This window comes from Laccaria bicolor, genomic scaffold, assembly GCF_000143565.1.
Source record: "Laccaria bicolor S238N-H82 LACBIscaffold_5 genomic scaffold, whole genome shotgun sequence".
Lineage (NCBI taxonomy): Eukaryota > Fungi > Basidiomycota > Agaricomycetes > Agaricales > Hydnangiaceae > Laccaria > Laccaria bicolor.
This window is the reverse complement of record NW_001889876.1, coordinates 1,751,182-1,777,153: the sequence shown is the minus strand read 5'-3', so window position 1 is coordinate 1,777,153 and position 25,972 is coordinate 1,751,182. Positions and strand designations below refer to the sequence as shown.

General features: G+C 46.3%; 8 protein-coding genes across 8 annotated transcripts; 4 read left to right on the top strand and 4 right to left on the bottom strand.

Moving 5' to 3' along the window:
* Window positions 1–3,917: 3,917 nt before the first annotated feature.
* On the top strand, window positions 3,918–6,520 carry LACBIDRAFT_324385 (uncharacterized protein; the record flags this gene model as incomplete). Its single annotated transcript, XM_001877887.1, has 8 exons — window positions 3,918–3,976; window positions 4,031–4,346; window positions 4,372–4,509; window positions 4,530–4,795; window positions 4,846–4,974; window positions 5,037–5,149; window positions 5,299–6,421; window positions 6,472–6,520. The coding sequence occupies 8 exons, from the start codon at window positions 3,918–3,920 to the stop codon at window positions 6,518–6,520; spliced, it is 2,193 nt and encodes a 730-aa protein (XP_001877922.1).
* An 11,389-nt stretch (window positions 6,521–17,909) lies between these two features.
* On the top strand, window positions 17,910–18,298 carry LACBIDRAFT_314134 (uncharacterized protein; the record flags this gene model as incomplete). The annotated part of the gene is made up of 2 exons (XM_001877886.1): window positions 17,910–18,128; window positions 18,185–18,298. The coding sequence occupies 2 exons, from the start codon at window positions 17,910–17,912 to the stop codon at window positions 18,296–18,298; spliced, it is 333 nt and encodes a 110-aa protein (XP_001877921.1).
* An 874-nt stretch (window positions 18,299–19,172) lies between these two features.
* On the top strand, window positions 19,173–19,829 carry LACBIDRAFT_314133 (uncharacterized protein; the record flags this gene model as incomplete). Its single annotated transcript, XM_001877885.1, has 1 exon — window positions 19,173–19,829. The coding sequence occupies one exon, from the start codon at window positions 19,173–19,175 to the stop codon at window positions 19,827–19,829; it is 657 nt and encodes a 218-aa protein (XP_001877920.1).
* A 591-nt stretch (window positions 19,830–20,420) lies between these two features.
* On the bottom strand, window positions 20,421–20,659 carry LACBIDRAFT_314132 (uncharacterized protein; the record flags this gene model as incomplete). Its single annotated transcript, XM_001877537.1, has 2 exons — window positions 20,421–20,475; window positions 20,532–20,659. 2 exons carry the CDS (start codon window positions 20,657–20,659, stop codon window positions 20,421–20,423), a joined length of 183 nt encoding a protein of 60 aa, XP_001877572.1.
* An 886-nt stretch (window positions 20,660–21,545) lies between these two features.
* LACBIDRAFT_324382 (uncharacterized protein) lies at window positions 21,546–22,837 on the bottom strand (the record flags this gene model as incomplete). The annotated part of the gene is made up of 7 exons (XM_001877536.1): window positions 21,546–21,684; window positions 21,757–21,824; window positions 21,877–21,966; window positions 22,015–22,302; window positions 22,350–22,476; window positions 22,565–22,587; window positions 22,637–22,837. 7 exons carry the CDS (start codon window positions 22,835–22,837, stop codon window positions 21,546–21,548), a joined length of 936 nt encoding a protein of 311 aa, XP_001877571.1.
* A 730-nt stretch (window positions 22,838–23,567) lies between these two features.
* Window positions 23,568–24,380, bottom strand: LACBIDRAFT_314129 (uncharacterized protein; the record flags this gene model as incomplete). The annotated part of the gene is made up of 1 exon (XM_001877535.1): window positions 23,568–24,380. One exon carries the CDS (start codon window positions 24,378–24,380, stop codon window positions 23,568–23,570), a length of 813 nt encoding a protein of 270 aa, XP_001877570.1.
* Window positions 24,381–24,471: 91 nt separating this feature from the next.
* Window positions 24,472–25,233, top strand: LACBIDRAFT_314128 (uncharacterized protein; the record flags this gene model as incomplete). Its single annotated transcript, XM_001877884.1, has 2 exons — window positions 24,472–25,073; window positions 25,164–25,233. 2 exons carry the CDS (start codon window positions 24,472–24,474, stop codon window positions 25,231–25,233), a joined length of 672 nt encoding a protein of 223 aa, XP_001877919.1.
* A 94-nt stretch (window positions 25,234–25,327) lies between these two features.
* On the bottom strand, window positions 25,328–25,784 carry LACBIDRAFT_314127 (uncharacterized protein; the record flags this gene model as incomplete). The annotated part of the gene is made up of 2 exons (XM_001877534.1): window positions 25,328–25,541; window positions 25,600–25,784. The coding sequence occupies 2 exons, from the start codon at window positions 25,782–25,784 to the stop codon at window positions 25,328–25,330; spliced, it is 399 nt and encodes a 132-aa protein (XP_001877569.1).
* Window positions 25,785–25,972: the final 188 nt, after the last annotated feature.

The window sequence follows — 25,972 nt, the reverse complement described above, 5'->3', positions numbered from 1 at the left end:
GCACTCACTGAAGTTGGATACCGTTTTGCGGCAACCTTTGCGGCAACAGTCGGTGCCTCAGGATCTAAAAGCGCCTGTCCCTCAGATCCCTCGTATTGAAAACTAGGATCCCAGTCACTGAAGTCGGGCTCTGGGAGGCGGTGAATGGATGTCGAAGGCCTCTTCTGAGGGGAAAGAGGGGTCTGTAGAATACGAAAGCCGTTGTCAGAAATGCGAGCAGTGCGTGAGTGGGCGAGAGAGTCATCTGCGTCTTCGTTATGGTGGACGACTGTATAGTTCTTCACTTTCCCCTTGCCTCTTGCCATCGTCGACAAGAGAGGGGGACAACTCTCCCATGCCTACCTAAATGATCATCAACAGATGTCCACGTTCATACATAGTAAGCAGAAAATGGTAAAGTCGTTTACAATTGGAAAACGGTAGTGAACAAGAAAATACAAATGCACAAGAAAGGTAACTACAACGCGAGGTGCTCAGGGGGCTCCTCCAGACCCGCCACCAACCTCTCAATCTTTTGGAAAGTCTCGTCGGCCCATGTCGGCGTAGGTAAAGTGCTCACAATCTCCTGAATTGCATGGTTCATCTCCCTGGCCCACGTCGCCTCTCCACCAGGTCCATACACTTGAGTGATGGGAACATCTTGTTGTCCGTGCTTCGGAAAGAGGAGAGACGACCAGCACAACCTCCCCTTCAAGAGCTGTAAAAAATCAGGAACCAATCAGTGAGAACAATAGACACAAAGACTAACCTTGCGACGTGCAATATTGATGTGTTCCTGGTAATCAGGGTCGTCCAAATACCCTGGCTGAACTCGAATTTCCTCCTCGGGCTCAGGAAAAAGCAAGAACCACAGATGCGAAGCCCTTTCGAAGAACACGTTGACTTGCACTTCTCTATAGGCAATGCGGAAACTGGGTCCGAGTGCATTCAATATGAGATCTTGGCGTCTTTTGAGTTGCCGAGCCATTTCAGGGTGAGGGTCTGGCGTCTAATACAATCGATCGATCAGTGTGTCTAAATGCCGACGGAGGTATATTTTACCAAGCTTTTCTTTTGCTCCCGGCGGCTGCGCTTTTCAGCCTCAGCATCTTGGAGGACGACCGGCACAATGTCGGGTTTGCCGAGAATACGAACTTTACGCTTCGTTTTGTTGGTTTGCTTGGGCATGTTACGCGAAGATGAGGCAAGCTGCAGTAAGGTTCGTTCTTTGTACCAGTCTCATCAAACTTTAATAACCGATCTGTACAGCTGTTCATTGCTCAAAATTGTGGATTGTCCCACTCGTTCGAGGTATAACCTTTGTATTTAACATTGGAAATAAGTATCTGTCATGTTTTTACTCTAATCACAGTTTTGGTAAGATAGACGTCCGAGGGCATACCAGGCCCCAAGTTGGCTGGGTGATGATATCAAATGTTCCTCAACCTCGGTGAGAAAACCTATGATGCGCCGCACATTTGAGCACACTCCATTGGCGACGTCGTATTCAGGTCCGCAGCTGTACTCCTGCAAAATGGACGCGAGTGTGTCTTGCACATCATGCAAGAAGGTGTCCCACATGCGCGACACCTCTTGGCAGTAATCCTTTGCGCCGTCTATATCGTTGAGGCATTGTTCAACGAGGTCAGAGAGATAGTCAGAGACCGATCCCTTGGTAAGCTGTTCAAACTGTTCCTGAGCGGCGGCGATGACTTTCAGGGGGTTTTCGCTAGTCATGAACCGCAAAGATCAATATCTCGCATACATGTCATAATCCGCCGTTACCTTTCTGCCTCCAATGGATCTGAGGTTTCAATGGTTCCTCCTATTGATGGCTCATCCAGTCCCTGTTTCAATGATTTCCGGGCCTTTTTGTATTGACGGCGAGCTCGACGGCATAACTGCACGCGGTGTCTGGAAAAAAGCGAATGGTCACGTCGGAACAAAATGCTGTGGTAAGTAAGCATGCTCACTTGTCGTAGTACCTTATTAATGTCTCCTGGCGCGCTTGCTTCTTTTGTTCAGGTGTGTGGTAAAGGCGAGGTCGACCCATGGCAGTGGTTGCAGTGTAGGAGGCGTGGAGGGAATTTCCTAATCGAGAGACGCCCTTCAAACATAACGACTTTTTCTTTCGGTAGGCAGCATTTGTAGCTATAATATCAATATATTGGGACAGTTAGAATACTGCCGTGAAACCCTTCCGTTTGGTGCATAAATCACATTTTAAGGAAAAAGAGGCCTTTGTGCACGATGGCATCTTATGGCCCATTGACTATAAAAGCGCTCCTGAGCTGGACTGCAGGACGCTACTCTTACGACTTTTACTCTGCCACAGCTAGACTTTCAAAATTATTAGACCTACCGATTTTCTATACTGTCAGGAGGCCATATCAGAAAAATCTAAGGTGCCGGCGGTGGACTACGCTCTCCAGATACATTTCCATTTCACAGTTGTCATCTAAATTTAGCACTACAAGCATACTGAAGAGGTAGGCAGATCCCTTCCGTCATTGTTTTCAACTCATATAAGTCACACATTATATGAAGAGGGGGGACAACAATTTTATTCGATAGCAGCGGGTACATGGAAAGTAGACTAGATACGACCACCACCACTATCTATCTAGTACACAGGACATTGCAAAAAGTTCGATACAGCACACTTCAAGAAAGATATAACGCAAAATTGGCCGCCAGTGCTGCTCCCATACGGACGTGGCCCTCCGCAATGGAGGCAACCCGGCAACAGGTGAAGTGAGAAACTCCAGCAACCAACGCGCTGGCCGTCTCCCTATTATGGATACTGCACGTCAACGCAAGACTTAGTTTTGAATGATGGAGACTTACCAGCCGGCGAAGATGCCAATATCGCGACCGCGAGTGACTGTATAAAACGGTCCCAAGGCATTGGGAGCGGGAACGTGATACCCGTAGATGGGGGTAATGAGATGTGTTGGCGGAGGGATAGCATTGAGGGGCGCGTTTGCTGGCCGGATGAAGGGAAGCGCGTAAAGCACCGCGGTTGATGCAGTGACTCCAACAGGCGTGACCATTGTGGTGGTGTTGCTGGGTAAAACGGGAGCGACAACTGGCGCCACAGGGGTAGCTGGGAGAGCCGTTGTCGTACCTGCGAGGGCTACTGCAGGAGTAGCGGCGGAAGACCCAGTGGAAGCCGCGACAGCCACCATCATGTCTGCAGGTGGAAGAGAGGAAGGTACGAGAGCAGGGCTGGAAGACGCAATGAGGGTGTTGCTGCTTGAAGTCAAAGCCAGGGGAGAGCCATAGAGATCCCCAGTGGACGCGACTGCGGTAGTGGCAGCGGGTGAATCGACTAAATCGGGCGATTCATCTTCCAGAAACTTGAAAGACGAATCGCCGTCATCGGATAATCCGCAAAAGTCGTCCTCTGGGGCGAAAAAGACTTCATAGCGACCGCTACCACCAGGAGCAGTGGTGGAGGTGTTCTCGACGGCAACCAACATTCGCATGAAACTGGTGGCGGTGGTGCGTGCGTGTTCAGTCGTGATCCCCATGCGCGCAAACAGATCTTCAAGAGCTGAAAGAAAAATTCAGCTTAATGAAAAGGCGTCACAATGAAAACTTACTGGGGTTGTCAGACCAGTTGGCCTTGTCTGGTCTCTCAACATTCGCTATGGGGGAAATTTTAGATGTCGTGGATGAAAAGGAACAGTCGGAAATTACCAAAAGTGGGTGATGTAGAGGACACGGCGGCCGCACGCACATCATTCAGTTGTACCATGTTGAGATAGTAAGTGGGGAGGCGTTTGAAAGTGGGGGGTTGGGGGAAAAGAGGGTGCGGTTGAGAATCTGGACTTTAAGTGAGCGGAAAGAAGCCTCTTTGCCTCGTTCCCACAGGTGAAGGAACCTTATTGGGTGTATACACAAAAAAATAGATACGTACATACCTGCTCTTCCGCATGTCTGAACCAAAGGTATTGGAGAGTACGACGGTGGACGATACTCATGAGAGTGGGGTGTAAGTGATCATCAATCATCGTGAGGGTTGTTCCTGATGTTTTTGGAAATCAAGGGTTGATGCACAGCCATTGCTGGTGACCCTGAAGAAAGGCTGGGCGAAAGGGGTTCGCGCAAAGTTTCTCAAGAGTTGCCTTGATGATTACAAGGCTGCAGTCCTCAAATCGAACGAAAAGGCCAACTCTGTCCTCAATGACATCCTCAATGACTGGTTCAAAACCTTCCATTGGTCTATTCCCATTCCTAAACGTGACCAAGACAACGAAACCATTCCCCCCCTTTTTCCATTTCCTAAGACCTCTGATGGGTTCGAAATCTTGTCCCCCGCTGATAGCACTTTGAAAGGAAAAGTCATTGAGCGTATGAGAAAGGTACGTGATTAACATTATGATTCAGAGATTCAGTAGTAACGTGTATCTGCGTCATAGTCTCTTTACAACTGGTTCAATCATCGTTCCAAAAAGACCAAGTCCCTACAATGATCGAAGAAAACCCAAGACCCAATCGTTGTATTGGTCGACCGACTTCTGGGCGGTACGCCGAAAAGTCCTAAGCTCCGTGCGGGCTGGGAACTTTGGGGAGCGGCCAATTTTGCGTCAATGAAGGAGGATTGCAACATCGCGTTCTCAGACAGCGGCAAACCAGAGCGCGAACGTGCCGCATTCCGCAACACTTACAAAAAGGCGGTGTTTCTCGAACTGGGCGAGGAAGAGCAAAAACGATGGAATGAAGATGCCCTCGTCGCTCATAGGAAAGCCAAGGAGGAGTGGAAGGAGGGCAAGGGGGAGATCCAGGAGATGTCCCCTGCCGAAGCGCAAAAGTAAGTTGCTTCGCGTTGCTGATGCTTGTCTCATATTCCATCTTAACTAGGGCATTAAATGATCTGCCAAACCTTCTCGGTCCCCTTCTCGAGGGGATTGGGAAGTCACTCAAGATGCATATTTCCATATTCATTGGCGGTCCTGAGCCAATACAAAACGGAAATATCAATGCAATTAGGTCAGTTTCTATGTATCTTACAACATCTACCGTGGAACTGATGAGCGTTGACCGGCCTTTAGCCTCCATTACGGTACCAACAAGGCGCCCGCTCCCAAGGAGTGGGCTTATGCAGACGTGGAAAATTTTTCTGTAGTTAAGAACGTGTTCCTCGAATTCATGAGTACTTGCTACTGTAAGTGATTTCGTCATTTTACTTGTGTGACATTCGTTGACCTTGCCCTTCAGCTCCCGATGAACGACGAGCGTGAGCCCTTTCTGCAAGTGACACGCTCAAAGATGAGAGCAACCCCTTATCGATGGACTCATGCTATCCACCCTCAGTCGAAGCTTCTACCTCTCTCCCCCGATCGGCGGAAACGATTCCAACAATGACCAAAGAAGCGGTATCCACTACAATCAAACCAGCGGATAATGGGCCTCGCTCCTCGGCTTTGCGGAAAAGGAAGGCAAAAGGCGATCGAACAACAAAATCAAAGAAGCCGGCACCACGTAAGGCTCCACCTCCCAAGGCCAAGAAGGGAAAGAGGAAGCGTCGTGCATCAGTCGTTGAGTCAGATGCAGGAGATTCTGATGATGAAAGTTCGTCGTCGTCATCGGGGGAGGAGGAGGAGGAGGAGGAGGAGACGAGTGCTGATGAGTCCCAGGGCTCAGGAATCGGCGAAGACGATGAGCCCTCCATTCCGTCGTTGTCAAGGGGCTCCATGCATAATACCAGACGTACTACGATGGATCCGAAGCGTCTAGACCGGCCAGAAGAACCCATCGAAGTGGTTGTCGCGGCAATTACTCCTGCTCCTCAACAGGATCCTGCAATCTCACCTCCTTCCTCTCATCCTAGCATGCCGCCCCCTACTCTACCCTCACAGGGTTCTACGCTGCCGACCTCCACCTCGACTCCTATCCCTTCTACAGCGCACGCCACATTACCCGGGCCTGATCCCAATTGGCCCACGTGGTTCTCGAAGGCCTTCATGCTTCTTTCGGCTCGAGATTTGGGCCCGGCGTTTACCCAAGCCATTCGTCAGTACATCGAACTGGAGCGTCGGTACGGTTTTAGCATTGGAGGACCTCAGGCAGGTTTCAAGAAACAGAGGCGGCCGGATGAAGTCGATTGGTGGGTGGGGCGTGCGCGCATGAAGTCGCCGGAGATCAAGGATGTGTCATCCTTCGACCCAAAGTGGTGGGCTTGGTGGAATCTATTGCAGCCACATTGGCGTGGGGTTGCAGACGTAAAAGGGCCCTTGGGTCCGGCTCATCGTGAAGAGGTTACGGGGGAAGATGGTTGGTCGGTTATGGACAAGCATGGTCAGAACGTGTTCCTGACTGTGCTGGCGACATTGCTGTGGTGGGAGTCTGGTTTGCCGGGCAATGGACAGGACAATTCGAGCTGGCTAGCTGCCGTGGAGGATGTCAGCTGGGTGATGTCGCAGGTCGTGGATGCAGGGTAATTACTCTTCTAATATTCTACTTCGGATGCTGATTTCCAATGTATAGTTTATCCCCCACCACTTCACAGCCCCCCGCCAAAAGGCAGAGGCGTTAATTTACTCTAGACGCCACCGAAGGACACGCGTTTACAAAACCACCACCTCTTGACCACCTCCATAACACCCGTCTGATCTGAACGTCATTTTGACATTTTGACCATCTTGTCATCTATTGTTACCATTTATATCTTGTTACTATACTACCATATGTACTAATGAAAATTTCTTGTGTAAAAACAGTGGGTTGTCTTGACGTGCAACTAGTGTAAAAACGGCGACTTGTCTAATTATAAGTGTTTGGCGTTCAACCAACATCACGTGAGGTGGGCGCATAAAATGGGTGCGTAAAATGCAGTCTCATATGTGTCTCGCGTGTAAGACATGATGGTGAGCGTGAACACAATGAGAGTAATGTAATGCACCCAAATGGGTTCTGTCATAGCTGAGTCCTTGAGTCTGCAGCGGTGAAAGAGGCGCGCAAACAATGTTATAAACGGAAAACATATGAAGATTAAAAAAAACATACGAGGGAAGAAAACATACCAATGGGCAGCAGGAGGGAGACTTGTCATTGCGCGGGAGGTGCTCGAGACCGTAGTGATAGAAATGACAGGCGGATACATTGATTGATGGGGTGGAATACAGGAAGCTAAAAATAAACGCGTGGAAATATATCCTGTTGATTGACGAGCACGGAAATCATATCGTGTGAGCACGGAAGTCATACGGCGTATCATCAATAGTGATTGACAGCCGTGGCCCAAGAAAACGAATGAGAAGAAGCCAGTATTGATGGAGGAAACACAGGGGCTAATAATAGATGCCACATATTAGCCCTGATCATGACATTATCACATAAAACCTAATGTAGGGTTGTTATAAACTGTGGTAAACATTATTATATCAACATTTCTATTACGGAAAAGTGTTTTTTGAAGGAGACCAGGATTCCACAGCCCATGACATTTTGGGGAGGCAGCAAGTTCCACACCCTATGGAAACCAATGGGGTGGAACATCCCAGGTGAATTTGGTCTAAAACTACAGCCTGGACTGGTCAACGGACAACGACGACGACGACACGTCAACGGACAACGACAACGACACGTCAACGGACAACGACGATGACACGTCAATGGACGACGACAACAACACGTCAACGGACAACGACAACAACATGTCAACGGACAACGAGGACGGCCACACATCGACGGACGCCGAGGACGACGACCACATCAACTGACGACGTTGACGAGCCCCCTTCCCTTTTCCATCCCCCTTCCCTTTTCCATCCCCCTTCCCTTTTCCATCCCCCTTCCCTTTTCCATCCCCCTTCCCTTTTCCATCCCCCTTCCCTTTTCCATCCCCCTTCCCTTTTCCATCCCCCTTCCCTTTTCCCTTGCCCATCCCCTCCCTCTCTAGTATACACTGTATGTAATTAAATATATTTTGTATTATAATTGAAATACATCATTTTTTGATTTAATTCACTTGTGAATTTTATAATGAGGTCTGAATTTCTGACTTTAATAAATACAGTTCAAGTCACCTGACCTCTAACTCAGTGCTGAACCATCCTGTCTGATCAGAACTGATCAGCACTGATCAGAGCATGTGGGGGAGGGTAAAGTACTGCAATGTAGTAGAATACATTTATGTAGTTCTATCAAATACACTTTGATTTTCCCTATTCAAGTCTAAATATCATAAGGAATTCTTAGGATTAAGTTGTGAAATATACACTTTAGGCCTTCCTGTGACATTCCTGTGCCATTCCTGTCCATTCCTGTGGATTCCTGTGCCATTCCTGTGGATTCCTGTGCCATTCCTGAGGATTCCACTGGAATCTGGTGGAATGCCTTCATTCCTGCAGGAATCAGTGGGGCATGACGAAGTACTGCTGCTTATGGCATCCATCTCCCTTCCCTCCCACCTCGCTCCCACCTATGTACATCCCACTATACCAACCTGAAGCTTCACAATTGCTGTAATTCTTCAAGCAATCCTTAAATTGATGCTGACAGGCCTGCATGTGCTAATAAATCCTAGGAATAGCCCTATTTTTGATTCCAAACTTTGTTGTTAAATACTCCACTGTTGTACATGGCCAATGGATTACACAGGTGTAAGGGCTACTCTAATGACATGTTTTTGTGGCCGGGGGAGGTAAATAAACTACAAAATGGGCGAAGGAATGACGGGGACTCTCAATACCAGTTGTTGAAATCTGAAGTTTCTAGATTTTGAAGTTAGGCTTACAGGCTGAAGATTTGATGGTGGCGTCGTCTTCAGATTCGGACTTTAAAATCTGAAGACATTTGAAGATTTCAGATGTCTTCAGATTCTTATGGGAAGGTATCCATTTTGCAGATGTTGCCGGTCCGCAGGTCTTGTCCCCCAAGCCAAGGAGGTGGCGGCCCAACGTGGATCCTGGATATAGGGTTGTGTGGGGGGGCATCCGTCGGAGGCCTTAAATTTTTTTGTGACCTTATCTAATGAAGTCCATTCAAATGGTCTACAACACTACCAGAGCACCCTTGGAGCTTAATTTGGTAAGTTGCACACATATTTGGTCAGTAAATTTCGATACCTTGAGGCCTACTCAATTCTAGGCAGTTCAGATCAGTTCAGGTCAATACAACGTCTTCCCAATTGGGACAAGTGAATTTGGAAGTCCTCTGATCTCAGGGCGCCAGTCGCCACCACTTTTGGATCAATGGCTTTTCGATGCTGTCTTTTGACTTTGCATGTATCCTACTTCACTTATGCTGCAATTGCAGAAATAACAGTTGTATTGAACACATGCCCTGTCCTTTTGATTTTGTACAGTTTTGTCCAGTGTACATAGTAAATAAAAGATATTCTGTGAGGAGTTAATAATTTTCATGTGATTTCAAGGGCCCTCGCTAAAATTACCTGCAGGATTTATCCTTACAGCTATTACGTTCCCACTGGGACCTTCTGCTCTGTAAATTCTGTTTTGCGTTCAGCGTAAGTTACTGTAAGTATTCTACTTTGTGTAAGTATTCTACTTTGTGTAAGTATTCTACTTTGTGTAAGTATTCTACTTTGTGTAAGTATTTCTGCTTTGTGCAAGTAAGTATAGGTAAGTATCTGCTGTTCGATCCAAAAGCAGTGGTGACTGGCGCCCTGAGATCAGAGGACTTCCAAATTCACCCGTCCCAATTGGGAAGACATCGGATTGACCTGATCTGATCTGAACTGCCTAGAATTGAGCAGGCCTTTGCATACGGGCCATGGTGCCATGTCTGGAACCAAAAAGATGCCCGATTTGGACATAATTCTCAAAGCGGTAGTCCCATCAGACCCTACTTTCCATTTCAGAATTTATGTCTATATCCAGCTTATTGTGAATGAATTTGGCATCTTTTGGGCATGACATCTTGAGTCACATGATTACTAATGTGAATTGGAGGTGCTTCCTCAATGTGTATCTTGCCTTCTACTCCACCGATTTCCTTCGTTCAACATGCAAAATAGCACTACAAAATTAGGCCGTCGCAGAGGTACTTGCAATAAGGAAGGGCACAAGGCAGGAGGTGCCAGAAGTGGTGCTGGAAGGAAGAAAAGGATGCAATCAGTTGAATCTGAGGGAGAAGCTGATCTCTCTGATCCTGGCCCTTCAACAAGCTCTGCTGTTCAAATCAAGAATTCAGCTGTGTAACAGCATCTCAACATTCTCATCCCTTTGATTATCTTTCTTTTCTTGCCAGGGCCCATCAAGATTACAGTTTCTCAGGCAAATTCCTCCAAGGAGATTCATCCATTCTTCAGTATGTAATTCTACCCTATCATCTCACCACATTCTCATCCAGTAACTCAATAAGGGAGCCAGAAACAATCTAAGAACTCCCTTGCAGCTGGACCTGTTCCATCTGGTGAGATCCAACATGCATACTATATTTTGATAAGCTGATTTTACAGAATCTACTTTACCTGGGGACATGGGCCCAGGTTCAGACATGCAAATTCCCTCTGCAGATGACATTGGGCAAGATTTGCATACATTGGATGAGACTATGGACTTGGGACAAGGTATTTGCTACTTCTGCTTGTAGTACTACCATTCTTAATTTACTTCCAGATACTTCTTCTGCTCCAGCTAATGAGATAACTATGGCTGAACTAAGTAGCTTTGATGATCTGTTTGAACAGCCTACTCTAGGGAATCAGTCTACTGCTACTCAGGACTTGGATTCTGGTGATAACTTTGACTATGGTTCTAGTTCTGACTCCAGTTCTGATTCTGATACTGATCTGGATGACTCTGGGAATGCTGAGGATTCTAGACATTCTGAGCCTAAGGAGGGTGTTATAAAAGCCTATCTCACTATGTTAAAGGCTAGTCTTAGTGGCCAGATAGGTCCTCGTAGCAAACAACTCCCTGATTGCTACAAGCAGGGACAATTCTGGATTCATCCAAGGCATCCTTTCTTTGCCATGGATAAAGCTGCAATTTCTGCTGGTGGCATAACTCCTGAGTCACTGTATTTTCCTGATGTATTTGTTTGGATTCCTACTCTTCTGAATGGCGACAATAAACTTGTCTGCAAAGATCATAAATGTGTCAGATCTGGGTTGAAAGATAAGGAACTGTCTATTAAAGGATTCAATGATAATCCTATTGCACGCAGAGTTATTACTCTTGACAGTTGCTACTATATTCTTACTCAGAGAGTTGAATGCTCTCGTAAATCTGGTGGTTGTGGAAAGTCTTGGAATTTATATGATCCTATGATTATGGAACAACTAAATCCTGGGCTTGCTGCTTGCTTTCCTGCATTTCTTACACATCGAAGTGGAATCGATAAAACTGTGATAACACTTATCAGAGCAGGCATGGCTCATTCTCTCAGCTCCAATGCTTGGTCTAAGATTTTGAGAGAGCTACACCTCAGAGAACATGACTTGAGAGAGTTAACATATCTGTATGCTATTCAGAAGGAGGAATCAAAGCATAATGTGCCAAAGGCATATCCTCTCTTTTCAAAATTTGAAGATAAGAGTGGATATGCAGGACTTGCACCTCATCGCTCATATATCACAACACTATATATAGACTTCATTGAGCATATATGCCATGTCTTGGATCAATGTGTTGCTGCTCTTCCAGCTGGTGTCATCAAATGGGATCACTCATTCAAGGTTCCCAAGTTTATGATGAAGCTTAATGGAACAGTTACATTTAGCTCCCTGTTCTCACTTGAAAATGAGTTTTCACAGCTTCGGTATCAATCATTTGTTCCTACAAAATCATTATCACATGTCAGAACTGCTCTAGAAGACATCTCAAAGTCATTGGAAGACCATGGACTCCCACAACCAAATCTTGGTTTTACAGATAATGTGGCTAGTGACTATGCAACATTTGTTGAAATCTTTCCCTCACTCAGTGAGGGAGTCAAAGCAGTGCATCTGGATGAATTCTCAGATCTTCCAAGGATGACTTTGCCAAGCCATGTCATAGTAGCAATCTGTACAACTGAGATTGAAATTCAAACTGCTTGTGATGCTATTCTTGAACTTGCATTGGAAAGAAATGGGGACATAATGCACATTGGATTTGACATGGAATGGGAGTTTACTACAGCAGAATTTTCTAGCAGTTCAAAAAGGACAGCTCTTATTCAAATTGCTCTGCCTAATGCTGTATATCTTTTCCGTGTTCATCTCCTCAAACAACTTCCTTCCCCATTGAAAACAATCTTGACAACAGAGAGAATAATGAAAATTGGTCAGGGTATAGGTGCAGATTTAGCAAAACTAGCAAGAGATTTCAAAGATTTTAAGTTGCCACATAAAAGTGGAAAGAAATATGTTGGCATCTTAGAACTTGGTGCATTTGCAAAATCTAAGAAAGCAGTTGTTAAGGGAAATGCATCACTTGCAGAAATTGGTGCAGCTGTACTCCACAAGCATATCTCAAAGGATACAAGAATATCTGAGTGGAATGCTCCTCAACTTTCTGAAAATCAGGTCACATATGCTGCACTTGATGCATGGGCAAGCCTTGAACTTTATAATGTACTTAAGATTACCCCCACAGTAGGTATTCCTCTCCAAGTTGCAGGACCTGTGGGGCAATTGGTAAGCCTGGTGATGTGGAGAAAAGAAGTTGCACATGGAGTTATCATTCCCCAACCACATGAATTTTCTATTATGGTGGGAAATGTAGCTACATCACTTCGAGTGTCTTCAACAAAGAGACGAGCAGTTGTCAGAATTGATAAGGTTTTAGCTCCAGCATGTGTACTCTCATTTCACAAGAAAACTCTTGAACAGATTCAAAATGGGAGAGAATCCTTTGAAGTCCTTGTTGATCTGAGCTTTTTGCGAACTCGAAACGAAAATCCTCCACTGCCTCCAAGTCAAAATTTACCACCAGCGGAAAAGATTCACCAAGAGTAATCAAACCACCCCAACCTACTAAGCATATGGATGTTGATGCCTCCAATTCTGATTCTGATTCTGATCCTGAAATAGAACCTGACATGGAGATCTCTGAGATGATTGATCCCACAATTCATATTCAAGGACAACAGTCAAAAGAAGTTCCTTCAAGAATTCTAAATGATGTTTTTCATGTTATGGATAGAATAAATCAAACAATTTCAAAGAGACATACACTTAGCAAGCAATTTGCTAGAGCATTCAATAATACTATGTTTATCCAGGACAAGAGAGATAAACTAGAGGTCATAGCATATTTGGAGAAGAATGGAACCACTTTTGCTGCCAAAAGAAAATCTGACCCTGAATGGCTTTGGAAGAGAATCAGGCGTTACATCCCTGAGAAAAACATTCTCTATCAAGTCATAAAAGAATTGTTTGACTGCTGGGGATCGGTAGTTTGCACAGTTACAAAACAGCCACTATTCAGTGAGGAGTCTTGGAAAAAAGCAAGAGGCATCCTCCATGATATACAGAAGGGTTGGGTCTCAGATCCACCAAATATATCTTTGTATGTTCATCTTGGAACAGATAAACATGGGTTGAACAAATATTGAACCCTAAGGGGGACAAATGATGTTGAGGGTTTTCATAAACATATAAGAACAAACTTTGCATCTCTCAATGCTTCACCAGTACTGGCAGATTGTCTCTTGGCTGATTTTTGACACAGATACAATACAGAAATGGGGGCAATCAATGGGGAGGGCAAGAAATATCTGGGACACTATGATCCCTGGCTTGACCATCAAAAATCTGGACTGCAAGCAAAAATCAAATGGAAGAAACATCCAAAGCTTGGGCAGCTTTTCAATGAATCAGATCCTCTTAGCTTTGCACAAACACATGAGCAATTTGGCATCACACGCATTCCAGATGTGCTTCGAATCAAATGTAATTTTGATGGACAGGTTGTTCATGACCCCAGAACTACTTCAGAAGAACAATTATGCATTTCAAGCATTTACCCTGTTAAATTACATCTGGCCTCTTTGAAAGGAAAGAGGACAAATATCTATGAATATTTGGCAGCTGCTCAAAGAACAAAATTTGCTGTTGTCCCCATGCATACAACACAAGAATTTCAACTATTCAATGCCTCTGTATCCCTCCATGGTGACTGGTTCTCACCTGCTCAGGATCCTGATTTTGAAGCTATGGCTGCCTGGTGGTCAGGAAAGGCTGATGGCAAGACAATTTTCTATAAAATGCATGAGCATCTTGAAAATCATTACAAGAAATGGACTGGAAAAAAGAGGGAAAATGAAAACATGATGAATAGCTCAAATAAAAGAAAGAAAAATCAGGAGAGAATCCAGGCACCAACCTATGCTGCAGAGGTTCTTGAACCACTCATATATTTCCATAATGACAGCATGGAGAATCAGCCTCAACAACAGCCCTTGGCAAAGAAAGCTAGAAGAAAAATAAATACATCTACACTTTCAGCCACAGCTATTGCATCAACTTCCTCAGCATCCATGTCATCAGGCATGGTTATAAATCTTGAACAAACACCTCCAATACTACAGCCAAAGCAACCTTTAGCAGAGAATTTCTCCTATTTTTCTGGCCAAAATGTACAAAGTAAATTCTTACAGTGGGAAGCACCACTGGAATCATCCAGTTCCACTTCAAGAAAAAGGAGGTGCATGGTCTGCTTTGATTCTGGAAGAGAGGATACAATGCATACATGTGCAGGGAGAGGTGGAAGGGCAAAATGTCAATTCTCATGAAATATTTCCCAGTTTATTAATTTGGATTATATGCATACTTTCTGGTGTTTATAAATTACAGAGTGGCAGTCTTAGACTCTTGGTGCATAAATATGTAAATAGGAGAGTAAGAAGAAGCTGGAGCAAATATATTTTTGAGAAAAAAAGTTGCAGCCTACAGTAATTGAACTTGTGACCTCAACAATGAAATACCAGTCTAGATCCAACATTTCCATTGAGCTAAGCTATCATTTTAAATAACAGAATTTATAGTGCACAAGGTACCGAGTTTTTGAATTTTTGATTCTTTTTGAAATTGGTTCCAGACATGGCACCATGGCCTGCATATGTCCTGATCTGTGTGGCATTTACAGACGTTTCCTGGGCGTGACACCCTGGAGTCAATGTTGGGCACATAGGTGGTTGGCATGGCGCCGGTGCGGGCAGGGTCAGTTGACAACTTCGATGAGCGTGGAGAACCACATCAGGAAAAAAGGTACTTACAATATTGTGATATGTTGACGTGATAGTGCTGGTAGCACCATCGAGAGCCCCCCTATATATTGTTCTCCATAGCTGACCCTCTAAAATCCATAGCACATGATAGTTCTATAGATTTAGCCGTAGCTGTGTAGCCAGGGAGTTTCATAGTACATTGTAGCAAATATATACAGGGTAGAGGAGGTAGAGGAAATATTAGGACACTTCTGAATCGGTTGAGAATGCAGCAAATGATTTATATTCGAAATTCTAGTCACAATACATACATGTGTGTACTACCTCATTCGTTGTCTACCACATCCTCCCCTGCTCCTTCGAATGCACGCCTCACTGGTTGGTGTGTGTGTGAGAGCCATGGTACAGGATGGGGTGCACTGCATTGGTAGAATTTCAGGTGAAGAGTTGCTGCGCTGCGGGGTGAAACACTGTCGTGGAAGAGGTCAAGAGGGAGTTCGGCCGCTGACAAGGTCAGCGTCATCTGAAAGGGTGGAATGTGTGTGTGTACCTCTCAACTGAGTCCGACCAAGTCAACCAACAAGGTTTCCTGTGCATAGGAGGGGAACAGGGTAGGAGTTTGTTGGGTCCCGCCTTTGGATGGCGGGCGGCGCGTGTTTGGCGGCCGATGATAGATGACGTGGGTAAACAATTGCCGTCTGATCCATCACAGGTCTTGCTGCCAGGTAGCTTAGGTAACCTATTTCGAAGATGAGGAGTTTGTCGCATAGAGAAAATGTTGACATACTAATGGCATAGCAGTGCAGAAGTACGCTAGGAGATGGTGGAGTCAATAGTCATTTTAGGGAATGGAGTGCGAGCGGGAATGTACCTCCTGACCAACAACACATGCTACCCAGCATTTCATCCGAGCAGTTCATAATGGGGACGTCAGGCAAAGAGCGATGAAGGGACAAAAGGAGAGAAGATGGTCGTCAGAAGAAAAAGGGGAATGATTGCCAAACCAAAGTTCAACCAACATCATGTGACATCGGGTTGCCATCCGATTCGGATTCTGGCTCCGATGATTTCAAATTTCATTGAAGTTCCATCGACTAGTCAACGCTCAGTGCTACATTGGTGCTACATAATGAAGTAAATGCATAGCATAAGTACTTAAGTACTCAGTACTTCGTACGAAGATATTCCATGTTGAATATGACAATTTGTGGTTTCAATCATTGAGTGAGAAGGAGGACAGTCATAGCATATGTGATATGATGCGAGTACCAGCATTTCTTCAAATGCCAATCGATACTGACTTGATAGTCATGGTAGCACTCATAGTGTTCTTGGGATTCTTCATAGGGTGCACCAAGCCTCAGAGCTGATCCGCAAATCTACCTTTCACCATGCACCTCGTCCCTTTCGCAATGGACTCGATCACGCACTCTAGATCCACCCGCCAAGGATACAGAACACAATTCCGGCAATGGGAACTATATCTGGCTATGATTTTGATGTGGTAACTATGGGAGAAAACACCTTTTCCTGATGCACAGAAGGTTGTCACTGTCATTGGTAAACGACGTTTGGAGGTGACGGCTGCAAATAACCAATGGTTCCTTCTAAGAAAAACATAGGAGGGTGGGAAGAACATACTGTATTTGGGGGGGTAAAGGGAGGGGGGGTTGAGCACTCGGGCCTTAATTCTTCTTGCGATTGAAGATGCCTGATGAAGATTTGAGCGAGTTATTCGAGGACCCCTGAAAATACCCTTGGAACCCAGATCCAAAAAGTCGAAATTTTTGGAATTTTTATCCGGACAGTTTTGGACAATTTCTATCCGGATGGCAGATCTGGGTCCAGGTATGGGCAAATTTTATCTAGACACAAATCTGGGTTACCCAAAACCTCTATTTTCGCTTTTTTCCCTTGAAAACACCAAATTTTCGCTTAAAAACACCTTAAAACGCCAATTTCTCGCTCGGTGTCCCCTCTGGAGCCCTAATAGGCATCCTACAAGCATCTCAGATAACAAAACACTAAAATACACGAAATCGTGCCCATTTTGTGGCCCCTCTGAGGGAAATGCAAATATCGATGGTGTAAGATGGTCAAAGTGGATAACTAATGGTATGTTGACTTGGTGTAATGGTTAAAACTTAGTTGATGACCTTCACATTCAGTACGTCTTGAGTTCGGATCCCCACCTCCATCAATTTTTATCCGGAAGTGGCTCTGGGTTTGGTGGGTCAGCCCAATTTCTATCCGGAAATCTGCCTCTGGGTTCCAGCCAAAATGGCCCAAATTCTATCCGGACAGTGCTATGGGTGTTCAAAAAAATTTCAGAATTTTTATCCGGATTGGGATCTGGGTTCCAAGGGTATTTTCAGGGGTCCTGTTATTTGGGGTGACCGAATGACCCCAGGTGTCCGACGTAAGGGACAGGCCAAGGGGGGAGCGGGATTTGAATTTGCCATATGGTGCCGGTTAGTTAGTCTGGCCGCCAGACTGTTAAATTTTTTTTATTTTAAGTACCAATTTTGGGTAATTTACGGACCAGATGAGCTTAGATTAGACTGGTGCACTCTCTGACGTGTTTGACAAGCTCCTCACTTACCCGTTTCATTGTCCTTCCAATGATGGAGACACGCTTGACACGAACGTCACAGTTGTTCCAGCTGTCGTCGTGCAAGAGGTCAGGCTACCTGCAGACGAGATGCTTGATGTGACTGATGCAGTTGTTTCAGCCGTCGTCGCACAAAAAGTTGGCCTACGTGCAGATGAGCTAGAAGCCATCAACACAGGAACCGACAGTAGGAATGGGCATGGAACTCACAGATTTGCTACAGATCTCAACATACCCAGTGCCCACTGCCTCTGCAAACTCCGACCTGGGAAGCCTACAAGAAGGTTTGAGGAACACCAGTAAACGAAAGCTTGTGAGAGAGTGTGATTGCGGCGAGAGTATAGACAAAGTTGAGGCCGACGACGAAAGCAGAATAATTATCTGCAGACGAAAAGGCTGTGAGACATTGTGGGTAAGTCATTTCTTTTCGTGTCATTTTCTGCCTGATACTCACCACTAACTATGCAGTACCATCTTCCGTGCATTGGACTGGATCGTGGTATCAACGACTGGGTTTGTGACCCATGCAAGAGTGTAGAAAAAAGCAGAGGAAGGGGCGGCAAACAAAGGCGCACAGTGTAAGCAGCTGACACAACGCCCAAACGATGCCCAAAACATGGTACCTATTTATAGACTTTACCTACAGTCATCCACTGGCTAATGAGACACCGAAATTGGAAAATTAACTTCGGCAAATTTGAGCACAACCTTTCACTACAAAAACTACATGAAAATCTGAGATAAATACCCTTTTATAACTGTGCCAAGTTTCAGAATGTTTGAACAACCTTTCGTGAAGAAAAACTAATATTATGGGTGTCTCAATGAGAGGTGTGACTGTATTTCGGCTACTTCTGAAAAACAGTCCATTTTGAAAACTCCACAGCATTGTCAATATTGCCTTGACTGCATCCAAAATTTGTAGACTGGTAGATATGAGCTTTTACTACATGTTAAAATTTATTTTGTAAAAATTGGTGTAGTATTGAGTGAGATATTAGGTAGGCAAAAGTGTCTCAAATGATGGTGGTGTCTCATTGGCTGGTGGATGACTGTATATATGGTAATTTATTCGCACACTGGTTAGTTAGTCCCGCCATAGTGGCCTTACGAAAAAAATCAGCATGATATATTAAATTAAAATTGTGTACCCCCCTTGGGACAGGCTTAGTAGATTTACTTATCCGACAATCGTGCGATCCGATAGCACCTCTTGCAATTGGTTTCTTTCTTTGCCTTCATCTTTGTTCCATCATCAGGTACGTATAGATACATACCTACTACTCGTCCATTATACGACTTCGTCATTAGCCATTGTCTGTGCCGCATTGTGAACCACCAGTCAACTTGAACACCTCACAAAAACTTCACAAAATCCAAACAATTTACATCGCTCTCGTATGGTTGTCCCTTGAATAAATTTTACTATGATTAACGCGATCGAAATAGCGAAATAATGGGCCAAATATGCTCAAGCGAAAGCTTTGTCGAGCCACTCGAGACACTCACTGCTGATCAGCTAACAGCTTCGTTGACGCTAGTTGGCACCTATTTATCGAAGAAACGAACGACTTTTACGCTTGTCACTGTGGGGGGGGCTATAAACACCCTTTATCTTCGATCACGGTCAACTACCCACGATGTGGACTTCTTCTCTCGCACTCTCACTTATGAGGAAATTGAACTGCTCAGAAAAGCAACTGCTGAGGCGAGCATCAAGTTGGGCGCCCCCGAACGATGGCTCAACAATCAGACGTCCGTTTTCCTCCAGCACGACGTACGCTTACGTCTTGTGCAGGAAGCAGCCGATGCCAACGAGGTTATATTCTCCAGTGGAGGATTGATTATCCTTGCCGCACCGTGGCGTTATTCTCTGTGCAGCAAGCTGGATCGCATCCATGCAGCGAATACTGACCCTACCAAATACAGGACGTATGATATGTCGGATGCCGTCGCATACCTCCGTCGCCTAACAGAGAAAAATAATGGAGCCATTGAGTGCTCACAGATAGAAGGGTGGTTAGAGGAGTTTGGGTTTGCAGGTTCTGATATAATCCCATCGTTGAAGGAGGAATTCATGAAGGTGTATGGATCAGAAGGCGTAACGGGGTAATGGTAGAGAGAGGAAGGAGTAGATTGAGGATGTGAACCGCGAGATCATGTCATAGCAAACAGATTGTAGATTGAATGTCAGGGTACTAGCCTATTTCAGCTACGGCTCTTGTGGCCTATCAGAATGAAAGCGTGAGAAAACGACCCAGTGGCAGCGGCCTGAATTTTTGAAGGGGTAGGGTGCCAAAATGCATGCCATTCAGAGGGGGATTGAAGTTGTCTTTCCAGATACGGTTCACCTGCGCAGCATGCATTGCATCTTTATTATTCAAAAAAGGTGTAGATAAACGCACTGCTCATACTGCGTTACAGCTGAGAGTGGATGCGCTTTCCAGGTTCACGATAACATGGCCTTGCATGGCGTACTTTTTTTTCCCACTCCCCGTTCTGCCCCCATTTCACCACGCAACCACCGAGCGGATGCAACGGGGTCAACGCGGCGATCAAGCGACCGAAAACGCGTGCTATATGACCCCCCCGCAGCGGGTGGAAGAACGCCCTCGGGACAAACGTGGTACGGGTTTGGGGTTCCCCATGAGAGCCCCCAGACATTTGGGATGGTGGGGTGCGAAACGAAGGCGGGAGATGCGACTCACGATGTCCCAACATCCCATACATAGTTCACAAATAAATTTCGATGATGAAGCCTGCTGCGTGTGAGGTATGAGGGAAGGCTGGGATGTGGCAGATAACGAAGACACACCTCGCCAACTCTATTCGCCCAAAATGGTCAGGACATTCTGACATTCCTTCACCACAAGTTTGGCTGTCGCCCATGCGTAAATCCGACATCAGTCCGCTCATCCTGTATTTGTAGGTAGCTTCATCCATGACCTTTGGATGTTCAAATTTAGCGACAGAAATGGGCTTCTGTCACGTGAGGGTAAGATATAAGTGGGATACACTGGAGATGAAAAAGGTGGCACGCACGATCCTGCAGTTCCTGGTGGCCGAGCATGGTTTTCAAACACAGAGTTAGAAGCAACAAAAGTAGGGCTCGTATCGTATTAATGTGGAGAGGGAACGCTCTATGCCATTCATCGTTGGCGAATCGGCGATATCCTTCTTCAAGTTTGATGCTGTCAAGCAGGAGTTAGCAAAGACAGATGTTATTGCCAAGTTATTGCAGGATAGCACCATCATGTTGTATGTCATTAGATCTGTAGAGTCATAGCGAAATCAATTGTTCAGGTGCTCAAAAAAATGGGCCACGGCAAGAGAATGAGACCTCTCACAAAATCAAGCGGATTCCCTGGGCTCAGAGTACCCACTGTCAATCATGAGGTGGAGAATGCCTGGTCCAGCTGAGTGCATTCCTTGTGCTCGGAGGTCCCGTGACAAATCTGACGTCCAACATCGCCGGATCTGACACCTCTTGGTATGTGCTGTCAGTTCAAGGTAGCTAGCTCTTCCCTGTTTCAAGACAACCGGAGCCAAAAAAGGGGATTGGTTAACAAGTCCAACCATGTCCATAGAGCTGAACTCTATCTACAAATATAGAGCCATTGACATGTACTTCATTTCAACCGATATAGATTGCATTTTTCGTAGAACTTCCTGAATAGCAACGACCGCCGTGGCTGTCATCGGCATTGCAGCCAGCTTCGAGCAGACCTGGCATGATACATATGAGGGTAAGGGAGGCGATAACGTAGATGGAAAAACAAACCTTTCGATATCTTGAAGTTGTGGACGGCTCGAACTTGGATTAATTCTTCTATGATTTCTCGTAAGTCGCAACAAGAAGCGGCAGGGCTTGTTCGAGAAGACAACGCGGAATCCAGACCAACACCTTCCCAGGCAAGACCTCCCCTTTCTTCGGGACAGATGTCTTGCAGGTTCGAAGACCCCGAAGGCTGGAGCGTGTTTACACAGAGAGGTTACCTGTTTGCACTTCGACAAATATCCAGCTAGCTTTTTCTTCCCACCTTTCTGCCTCCGCAATGGTACCTGAGAGGTGTGCAGCGGGTGCAGTGGCGATGCCAATGTTAGAGTTCTAACACAAAAAATCAGTAGAGATAGATGCGAAGAGACTTCAACATACTTACCTCGACCAGCCCATATAGAGCCGTCCCAGGCCAAACATGTTCCTGAAACAGGACATGACTCCTTCCAAAGTACCCCAGGTGAACAACCCCCTACACAGGGCAGCAAGTTTCCCGAGATCCAACTCACGTGGCACCCACCCAACCGTTTAGGCGGATTCTGACCAGCGGTCCACGACGTGACATGTTCAGCATAAAGCATAAGAGTTTGAAGGTGTCAGGGGTACTGCTGGACAGAATGCTGTAGCGTCGGGAAAGGTGGCCAGCGTCATTGTACTGAAGAGTCATGTGCAATCGGTGGCGCCATTTCTCGAGAAAGTTTTCTAGCTCGAGTGGTGTGCAGGTGCGTGCAGCGTGAAGCACATCGTCTCCCATACCAGCGCGGGAAAGGGACAGTGCTGTTCCCATACCGAAACCTCGCAGTCCAACCTAGATGACATCAGTAACAGATGGGAAAAGATATGAAAAGAATTTACCACGCAATCATAGTTACCTCCACAAAGAGTTGCAAGCAACAAAATACCGGCTGTGAGGGATAGGGCCGACCGGATGGCGTCGGCAGTGTATATCTTCACATCGTCCCCATCTTCTTTGACATTAGGACTAAATATCGGTCATGAAGGCATGCAGAGCATCCGCATCACCGGTTAGGACCGCATCAATGATTCCACGAGAGTTGAGTGCCGCCAACTCTGCTTCTGCCTCAGCCGGGGCCTGGAGGTGTGTTCAATATGGTAGAGAGGTAGATAGGCACCGTACTCACGATATGGAAGTCATAACCACAGCTCATAATCATATCCTGGAATGACCTGGCCAGAGCGTGAGCCTTTGTGCAAACCTTAATGCCTCGCTTGATCGACGGGCGGCCCTCTCCGTCGAAGACAATTACAAGGTGGATAGGCAGCTTACGGAAGCGCGCGATGCGATAAAAAATCACGCGGGCCTCTGTCGATGTGTTGTTCATGATGGGGGCCCAGTGATTAGGGGGGGATTGCAGAGTTTGCGCCATCAGATTGGCAGAAAATGGGGGAGAGGTACAAGTGGACTGGTATGGAGATGACGCAGGATCTGTGGCGTCGAGAAAGTCTGCGTGGGACAGCATGGGAGGCAGTGCGCAGATAAAATGAGCGAGAGACACGAGTATGAAGATGATGCAGCGTGTGTGATGTCGCGAAGCGTTGATGCAAGGCCAGGGTCGACGTAGATTGCTGTGGGGGGCAAGTGGGGGGGAGGCGAGAGTGGTGCCTGTGAATTTTTGAGTATGGGTGCGGTGTGGTGCATGGCGAGGAGGGAGTAGTCGTCGTTAGTATGATCGTGTTTGGCCGGAAAAAACGAATTTCTTCGTCAGAGTTCGTGAAGTTGGTCTGGTTTGGGGCAGCCCCAAACGTAGGCGGACAGCGGCGAGGGTGATTCTCTCGCAGGAGCCGAGATGGGCTACTGAGGTTCCGTGGTTGGTGGGGATCGGTCAATCAAATTTTCAGAGTGGTAAATGTTGTCGTGGGGCAGTCGTAACCCAACGAAACCCAACAAGGACGAATAAGAGATGGAAGCATCACCGCGTCGGGCATGTTCTAGAAAGAAGAGAGTAGCAAAAGTGAGCAGGCGCGTGAGGAATCTGAAAGTGGGCAAAAGTGGATGGCGTGGATAGTCATTTGGCATAGTTTATTTATGTACCTCCAAAAGGCATAATAAGGCTATATGTGCACCACCTCAGGATCGTTCAGCCCCGCGTCTCTATTTCCAGCTTGAATGGATGCATTAACAAGCAACGTGGTGTCGCGATATTCCAGTGTTGAATCGCGCCGAGAAAGAAGCGGTATAGCGGACAGCATTCCAGAGCGAAGGTTCTTTATCGACCAACCAGACACCTTTTGTACAGGATCCCACCTAAGAGTCCGAACCCCTCTACCAGCGTGCACATGTCCAAAGACATGCAACACTGGCCTGATGTCCTGCAACCTCTCGAATAATGCTACGCATCCTACATGCTGGGATCCTACAATGTCCATATGGCCATGTGGCGGCCCATGGGTAACAAGGATGTCGACGTGGTGAGAAATAGATGCCCAAACATTACGAGCACGAGCAGGGAGTAATTTTGGCTGTGGATATTGAAAGGCCCAGTTTCCGTATTCCGGAGTGAATGGTGACCCGAAAACCGTCAAAGTTCTTCCACGTATAGTTATTTGAGTACCCGAATGTTCGAGATAGGTTATCCCTGATGCTGCCCAGTCGATTTCGCAATGGTCCAGTAGCTCTCTACTGCAGAAGGCTTTGTCAAGAGCTTTATCATGGTTACCCGCAACGACTATCTTGACCGGATGGGGCAAGGAGGCGATCCAACTGACAGCGGAGCGCGCCTCGTCTGCTGTGCCACTCTGGGTTAAATCGCCAGCATGAATCAAGACGTCTCCTGCAGGTACTATAGGGGTTGCATTGTGTGTATCAGAAATGCAGACCACACAGATAGTGGAAGTGATGGGGGATGTAGGGGTACACGAAGCCATGCAACTCGGACCAACAAACGCTGGCCACCTGGAAGCATAAGGCTGTAACAAAACCAAACATTATTGACGCACGTCTTTTCTTCTTCGTACGATGTTCGAGGCTTACCTACGCGCCATCGGGCTTTGGTGGCTGCATCTCACTAATCGCCAGCCGAACCTGCCACCCTCTGTGGATGAACTGCTCGCTGAACCTTCTTCCGTTCGCAGGCGCCACCCACGTCGCTATCATCCTTCGCTGCGAAACAATAACTTCCCTGACACTGCGCTCGCTTCCTTATATCGACTCTACGAATTCTACATAATAGACGACACAATATCCTTTCGCAATGAGATTGAATGGTTTTGGCACCGTCACGATTGGCAGGTCCATGCAATACCCGATCCATCAGATACCGATCCTTTGAGATACGCACTACTCGGCGGCCTCACTGAGATTCTGTGTCAGTCTTTCAATCGGCTCATAAATCTGGGACTTCCACGGGATTCCCCTCCCATCGTGGAGGACTTCGCTGCTCTAGCCGCCCGTCCAAAAGTACTTGAATGCCCGCCCGAGTGGTTGGCCAACATACAGCCTCTGCCAGAACCAGTCTTTGTGCCAAATGGCAAAGGCGAGAGGGTGGCAGCAGAGGATAGCTCGCTCGTGTTTAGGAAATGGAATATCTTTATTGAACATCCTCATAGCTATTTCGTTTGGTGAGCACATCCCATCTTTCTGAGTTTGAGTTGAATTACTGATGCCTCGCGGCCACATCCACAGATCAATAACTTTATTCTGTTCTCCAGGGGGCTCCCATCGGCGCATCCCGTGAACGCAACTACACCTCTGACATGTACCAATTCCCTCCTTGATTAAAAATCCACCCATGGGTGCACCAAGTTGCTGGCAGGGCATAGTAATGTGATATTCACATCAAACGAACGTTAACGAGAACCAATACAGCTCTCAGCTAGCTTTTAGAAGTTCCTCCGCAGTCCGCACCCTCTGTACCCGCTATCCTCTCCAACCTGAACCAATCGTACTTGCAGTACAACACCCGGCAAGTCACATCCGACGCCTCCACCCCCTCATCAAAAAAGGGATACGATAGATACTCTGTGAAGTACTGCGGGTGGTCGGGGGGTCCATAGAATATGACATTGCGGATTCCTCGGATTTTGTAGCTATCGCAAAGTCAAAGTTAGTGGTGATAATAAGGAATGGGGGTGGGATGAGACAGACCGTTTGTAAAACTGGAAACGCTCGCTGACGAGGAGAAATGATTTTGAGACTTTGAAAAAGGCTTGGCGGGCTTTTGAGATATCTTCGTTTGTCGACCCAAACTGAGGACCTTCTGTGTACAGGACATGTGTCTGGGCTGAAATGATGTTAGACAGATGCGATAACCAACTACGCCATCGACCCATGATTGCGAACCGTCCAGTTGCATTATTACCCTCAGAGGGGCGAGGACTATGGTGTGGAACTTACAACAGCCGACTTGAGGAGAAAACGAGCCGTTGAACTGTGGATATGGTTGTAGTTGCGATTCTAAATGTCGCGACTTTGGTGTAACTCAATCTAAGTATCCTTTGCCCTACCACCGTCTCGTATC